At 37.1% G+C, this 7,778-nt stretch overlaps 1 protein-coding gene across 1 annotated transcript; it reads right to left on the reverse strand.

The window, feature by feature from the left end:
- Window positions 1–946: 946 nt before the first annotated feature.
- LOC145669933 (uncharacterized) lies at window positions 947–6,160 on the reverse strand. Its single transcript, XM_081738276.1, has one exon. The coding sequence runs from the start codon at window positions 6,158–6,160 to the stop codon at window positions 947–949; it is 5,214 nt and encodes a 1,737-aa protein (XP_081594402.1).
- Between the last annotated feature and the right edge of the window lie 1,618 nt (window positions 6,161–7,778).

Raw genomic sequence — 7,778 nt, forward strand, 5'->3', positions numbered from 1 at the left:
ATAGTAAGCAAGAGGATAGCATATATTTGTACAATATACTGCTGTCAGAGGAACGGTTCTCTGTGTATAACTCCGAAAAGAAGGATTTGAGCATCCAGGTTGGTCTATACTTTTGGTCTTATCATGATGTCAGGAATCACCTCCCAAACGTTGTCGGTGTTGTTTTGAAACACCCAGTACTTGTATAGAGACTTATGTAATTATGTATAAATTATTTTTATTTTGTTACACATTTCTTTATAATTTAACCTATTGTGCCTTATTCTTATATTTTTTGCTTCTGATAAGCCACTGTACAGTATGTTTAAAAAGTCTGTATAATTCCTAAAATGGTCCGTACAGGACTTACACACACAATCAGTGTCCGATTATTTGTTCCACTTTTCTTTTCTTCCATTAACCAGATAGGACAACAGCAAACACAAAAATATATGTGGTCGCTGTAATCCTTGTGTAGGTGCTGGTTTCTTAATAATTTTTCGACGTTGCTTTGAGACTGCTCAATATATTTGTATTTCATAACACACAAGATTATATGAATTCAAAAAATACAAACAAAGTTGCTAGATGAACATTATTATATGTAGATTAATGCGATATTAACACAATACACGTAGCTACCGTTGCTTTCTTGGTGTCACGTTTTTACACACACACTCACCCCTGCTGGGGAAAAAAAGTATTAGTTTTTATGTTGCTGCCTCTTCGTTTACTTACTGGCGTTAGTTTTTATTGAGAATAACGCTCAGTTCTGAACATACCGCCCGCCTTGAAGGAATTTCTTCAACAAATCTATGAATGATTAATTTGGTTCATGAACTTAATATACACAACAATAGATAACACAAGTTATGAATAAATGATATAAACATAAACAGAATAATGCACACACAACACAACATACTATGAATCACACAATGTACACACTATGAATAACACCAACACATTAACTCTCCTTAGGAAGCGGGCACAATTGACGAATAGATCTTGTTGTTGTACCTCTGGTAGTTTTCACTGTCGCCACTCGTACTATTCCGTCCTTCCCAGGAAACAATTGCACAATACGTCCAGTTTTCCATTTTAGAGATGGAATGTTATCTTCTTTGATGAGCACCAAATCACCTTCCAGAAGATTGGGGAATTTTCTTCTCCACTTGGATCGTTCTAGAAGACTTGATAGATACTCCTTTGACCATCTGGACCAGAACTGCTGATGAAGTTGTTGTATGTATTGCCATCTCGAAAGTCTGTTGACAGGAATATTTTTCAAGTTAGGTTCTGATATGGTAGTGAGTGCGTCGCCTATTAGGAAATGACCAGGTGTTAAAGGATGTAGGTCGTTTGGATCATTTGATAATGGTGTTAGGGGTCTAGAGTTTAAGCAAGCCTCAATCAGTGTCAAAATAGTGTTCATCTCTTCGTAGGTGAGTGAAGCATTTCCCACTACTCTCTTTAAATGGTATTTGAGAGATTTAGTTGATGATTCCCATAAGCCTCCGAAGTTTGGTGATCTTGCTGGAATAAAAACCCACGTGATGTTATCAGCTGCTAGAAAGTTATGTAATTTTTCTTTATGGTGTTCTGATTCAAATAAAGTCTTCAATTCTTGTAGTTCCCTTTTTGCACCAACGAAGTTACTTGCATTGTCAGAATACAGTTTAGCGCATTTTCCTCGACGAGCCATGAATCGCTTTAATGCTCCAATAAACGCCTCTGTAGTTAGATCACTAACAAGTTCAATGTGAACCGCCTTAGTCGCAAAACACACGAAAAGTGCTATATATGCCTTATGGGGTTTGGCTCCCCGTCGGTTACTCGATTTAAGGTAAATTTGCCCACAGTAGTCAACGCCGCTGTGAAGAAATGGTCTTGTTGGTTGAACTCTGTCAGCTGGTAGATCTCCCATCATCTGTTTACCATCTTTAGGATTGTTTCTGAAACATGTGACACACTGATGCACAACTTGACGAACCAAGTTTCGTCCACGTATTGGCCAATACGATTGTCGCAGGGATGATAACAATAATTGAGGCCCGGCATGCAATAGCTTCTTATGTTCTTCTTGGGCAATTAACTTTGTCAAATTGCAGTTAGCTGGAAGTACAGTAGGATGTTTCTGTCCTTCAGTAAGATCTGCTGCATTTAATCTTCCTCCGACTCTGATGATTTGCCTCTCATCCAAGTATGGGTTCAAATTTCTCAGTTGACTTTGGTTGTCGACTTCCTTTCCTGATCTCAATGCATTTAATTCCTTGTGAAATGCTTGTTGCTGTGATAGTTTAATAAGACATTCGAGTGCTTCATGTAATTCACTTACTGTAAGATGTCCATGCTCTCTGTCACAATTAGATCTTCTCATGTTGTGTGTGAATCGTAGGCAATAAGCAGTTACACGTTGCAATCTTCTTAACGATGAATATCTGTCTAAGAGTTGACACGGTGTTGTAGAAACCATTACTGCTGTATTTTTTCGTCGCTCGGGAACATCGCTTAGGTCACAAACATCTTCCCTCGTCTGGGAGTCTAATTTCTCAGATAGCCAGGAAGGCCCATGCCACCATAATTCATTATCAAGAATTTCTGACGGTGTTGATCCTCTCGATATATGATCTGCTGGATTCTCCTCTGTTCTGATGTGTCTCCATTCATAGTTACAAGTCAATTGCTGAATTTCCGCCACACGATTTGCAACATACGTCTTCCATTGAGAACAAGGTCCTCTTATCCATGCTAATACAATGGTGGAATCTGACCATAAAACAACCTTATCGATCTTGCAATGTAATGCTTGTATTACTTTCTGAGTTAGCTGTGCAAGTAACAAAGCTGCACAAAGTTCTAGGCGAGGAATAGTTGTCTTCTTCAAAGGTGCTACTCGAGATTTTGAACATAGTAAGTTTGCTGTGAATTTTCCATTTTTTGTACTAGATGTTACATATATACAAGCTCCATATCCATTCTGAGATCCGTCGCAAAATCCGTGAATTTCTACCTGCGATTGTGTTTCTTGAATAACCTTCCGCTGAACATGTAGTGATTCCAGCTCTTGAAGTTGCTGCTCAAAAGTTTCCCACTCTGAATGCAATGGGGCTGGAACTTCTTCATCCCAATTCAATTTTAATTCCCACAAATGTTGCAGAAATATTTTTGCCTTAAGAATAACTGGTCCTATTAATCCTAAGGGATCAAATATGTTCGCTACTGTAGCAAGAATAGTCCTCTTCGTGATTTGTTGAGGGTTGTTTCTTGGTTTGACAGAGAAAGAAAATGTGTCTTTAATGGGATTCCACAACAATCCTAAACTTCTTGTGATGCAATCATCATTTGGTTGAATGGTGAAATTTGATTCTTGAAGTTCACTGGGTATTTTTGAAAGCAGTGAAGTGTCGTTGCTACACCATTTTCTCAAACAAAAACCACCCCTTTGCAGAAGAGTTGTGAGTTGACCCTGTAATTCATGTAGTTCCTTCTTCGTGTTTGTCCCTGTTTGAAGATCATCAATATAGAAATCCCTCATTACAACTTCTGCTGCCTTAGGGAAATTCTTCTTCTCTTCTATGGCTAGTTGCTGAAGACATCTAGTGGCTAGAAAAGGAGCTGCTGCAGTACCATATGTTACAGTTTTGAGTCGATATATTTTTATTGCTTCTTGAGGGTTTTCTCTCCACAGTATTTTCTGGTAGTTTGCATCTGAATCATGTACCCTAATGTTGCGATACATCTTCTCTATGTCAGCTGTCATGACGTATTGATGTTGCCTGAATCTTGCTGTTATGGAAAATAATTCTTCTTGGATTGTAGGCCCGACCCTCATCGTGTCATTTAATGAAAGTCCAGAAGTTGTTTTGCACGATGCATCAAATACAACCCTGAGTTTGGTAGTAGTACTGGTCTCCTTCATAACGCAATGATGGGGAAGATAGTAGTCTGGCATCATTGTATCGCTCTCTGCTCTAGTTTTTTCTTCCATATGGCCCAAATCTTCGTACTCTTTCATGAACGCTATATATGCCCTTTTTTTCTCAGGATCCTTCATAAGCCTTTTTTCCATTGAATAAAGTCTTCTCGTTGCAATCTCCTTGGATTTACCAAGATTCCCCACATTTTCTTTAAAGGGAAGTCTGACGATGAATCTCCCAGTCTCGTCTCTCCGGTGTGTTTCTTTGAAGTGTCTTTCACATTCTGCTTGCTCTTGACTTAATGGATGTTTCATTGAACATTCTTCTATCGTCCAGAATTTTTGTAATTGCTCGTGTATTTTTTCTGTTGTGGAGAGGTGACAGACATTTGTCGAAATGTGTGGTTGATTGTCTATTTTTCCAGCTACAATCCAGCCAAACAATGTTTTGTGCAAGGTTGGATACCCTGCCTTGAGTTTTATTTGTCCTTCACAAAGTAGATCAAAGAATACTTCCGCCCCCAATAACATGTCAATACGCTGTGGTATGTTGAAGCTAGGATCTGCTAATTCAATGTTGGAAGGTATTTCCCACGATGACGTGTCTACATGAACCATAGGCAAGTCTTGTGATATTTGCGGCAATATAATGAAGTCTAATGTGGCTGAATAATTGTTATGTCTTGACTTAATTGTAGCCTGAACGCTATGGCATGACCTTGTATTAGCATTACCTATACCATTTATGTGTACAACGCTATTACTCTTTGTTAGTCCCAATAATTGAACCATTCTGTTTGTTAGGAAATTGGACTGAGAAGCACAATCGAGAAGTGTTCGACACATTTGAAAATTACCCTGTTTATCTTTAACATATACTACAGCTGTGGATAGCATAACGCTTGGTGGTCTCCTAAGATTCTGCGGTACACTGTTTGTAGAACGAATATTCTTATCTTCACCTTCCTGCCCGAGTGATGTGGTCGCAGCGAGCGTGTTTTGACCTTGACCTATTTCCCTTTCATCTTGTGGTTCATTCGCTCTAGTGGGCGATGGACAACGCGAGTAGTGCAGTAATGTGTTATGCTTTTTATTGCATATTTTACAATTACCTGATAAGCACTCATTTGCCTTATGCGCTCGTTTGAGACAATTTATACACAAAGAAAGACGTTTAACTTCTTTAATTCTATCTCCTATAGATTTTCTCAACAATGATTGGCATTGAAATAATTTGTGGGAGCCTTTACAGCTGGGACATGCATTGTTGTCGGAATACGTTACGTGTGCTGTCGTTGAGTAAGAACTCTTTTTGCCTGCCTTATTTGTTTGTTGATATTTGTTATTTGGAACTGAGGGTATATCTTTAGGTCTACGCTTATTATCAACTGCGTCTAAAACTTGGCAACGCTGTTGTAAAAATTGTGTCAGCTGTGACATGCTCGGTAATTCATTCGTTGATTGTGTTTTCTCCCACTCCTTATGTGTTGTATTGTCTAGTTTGGTCGCAATCAAATAAATAAGTAATGCATCCCAGCTTTCTGTCGGTTGACCTAATGATTTTAAAGCCCTCAAATGTTTTACTGTGCTGTCTAAAAGAGATTTAAGCGAAACAGCCGACTCACGTTCCACCATTGGCATTTCAAATAAAGCTTTGACGTGTTTGTTAACAATATACTTTTTGTTTTCAAAACGTTCTTTGAGTAAAGTCCATGCTACGTCATAGTTTTCAGAAGAAATTTCCAAGGCTTGTATTACTTCAAGAGCCTCCCCACGTAGAGAAGAACGCAAATAATGAAACCTTTGCACTGGCTGCAATGTGCTATTGTTATGTATTAATGTCTGAAACGTGTCATAGAACGACAACCACTCATCGTAGCTTCCAGAAAAAGTCGGAAGGTTTATCACCGGCAACCTAACTGATGGATTAGAATTGCTTGCTTCATTGTTTTCATTTTTCTTTGCACTGGAGCTGTGTTGATTTATGAACACTTCCGTCTTAGCTGCTAAATCAAAATAAGTACTCTCGAATTGCTCTCTTTCTTGCGTTTCCTGATCAATTTCTGATGAACCCTGTAACATTTCTATTTCGGATTGTATTGCATCAAATTCATCATAGCACTGTTTTATTTTCTCGTAACGTAACACTAACTGCGTAATATTCTGATCTTCTGTAAAACTATCTACAAAAGGTTTAAAACGAGTGAGTTTGGCCTTAATTTGACCTCTCTTGAAAACTAATTCTTTCATTCTGTCCGTCATGCTTCACTCAAATTAAATACACTTTTAACACTTACGTTCTAAATGAGGCTTCGCTATTACAGGCTTATTCGTAAGTGATACAAGGATAATATTATATTGAAATATGCACTCACTACCTACCTTGTTAACTGCACTGTTGAATCCTAATCCGGCGTGGATGGACCATTTGGTCGCTGTAATCCTTGTGTAGGCGCTGGTTTCTTAATAATTTTTCGACGTTGCTTTGAGACTGCTCAATATATTTGTATTTCATAACACACAAGATTATATGAATTCAAAAAATACAAACAAAGTTGCTAGATGAACATTATTATATGTAGATTAATGCGATATTAACACAATACACGTAGCTACCGTTGCTTTCTTGGTGTCACGTTTTTACACACACACTCACCCCTGCTGGGGAAAAAAAGTATTAGTTTTTATGTTGCTGCCTCTTCGTTTACTTACTGGCGTTAGTTTTTATTGAGAAGAACGCTCAGTTCTGAACAATATGTACAATTTTAGACTCGACTTTGGGTAGATTTTCTTTTCTCAAGTAAGGATGTTGAAAAAGGCTTCGACAAGTTTTAAGACCGCTCTAGACTTTTATATTAATAAATGTTAGGAAGAGGTTTACAGCTGAAAGCTATTGTTGAGCAATTTTTCATCATATTCCATAAACCCATAAGGAACTGCGATTAACGAGATAGGTATTATATACATACATATATCACTAGTATGTATTTCACGTAAAAATCCGTTTTACCTTTGCACATATTTTAGAAAGATCAACTTAAGTAAACATTTCATTGGCGGGGTGAGTACATTAGCTTTCACCGTCTTTACTTCCCCACTAAATATAATTAAATTTAGTTTATTCTTTAGAAATAAACTACTCGTTTTATTTCTAAACAAAACAGAGAATATAATTCTAATTGCCACTATAACACTCATTACGTAAATAGATGGAAAAATAAACACATTTTACTTTAAAGGAGTGTCAAAGATATGTATAAAAAAATGTCAAAAATAATATGTCACTCAAATGAACTGCATTGAAGTGCAAGGTACTGGACGTTAGAAAAAAAATTGTTCGTTAGATGCTGAAACTCAAGTTTCTTAGACATATGACCTTTCATCTGGAATTATCCATTTTGAATTCAATTCTCAATACAATCTGAAAATGTTAACAACGGTTGGCCTTGTGGAACACTTATTTGACATGTCGTTATTCAATATTGTGGTTGCAAACTGACTAAACCGGGACTAATTTGTAGCAATAAATCCAGGGAGTGACTCATTGAACTACTACCACTTTCTCGATTTGTTTATAAATCAACATAACCAACTATCCATTTTACAATTACATATATTTCAGAAAGAATAACTAAAATCAACGTTTTATTAGCAAATGTAGCAACTGGTCAACCTTAATAATCCCTAAGCTAACTTACATTGCTTGTTAGACCTTATTTTTGGTAGAAACTTTCTACATGAGACCCATTTAAAGTTTTTTGAAAATTTTTTGAATGTTTTACATTTTTTATGTTGTTATACATAGGCGTTTATACTGTTTGATATGAATATATTTTTATTATGAAGGAAGTCTTCTGCAGAGCCTCTTTTAGAATGTCCT

The sequence above is a fragment of the Thermobia domestica genome, chromosome 14 (genome assembly GCF_964235325.1).
Source record: "Thermobia domestica chromosome 14, izTheDome1.hap1.1, whole genome shotgun sequence".
Classification (NCBI taxonomy): Eukaryota; Metazoa; Arthropoda; class Insecta; order Zygentoma; family Lepismatidae; genus Thermobia; species Thermobia domestica.

Coding starts and splice junctions, on each gene's coding strand:
- LOC145669933 (XM_081738276.1), bottom strand. CDS start 6,160: ATGACGGACAGAATGAAAGAATTAGTTTTCAAGAGAGGTCAAATTAAG.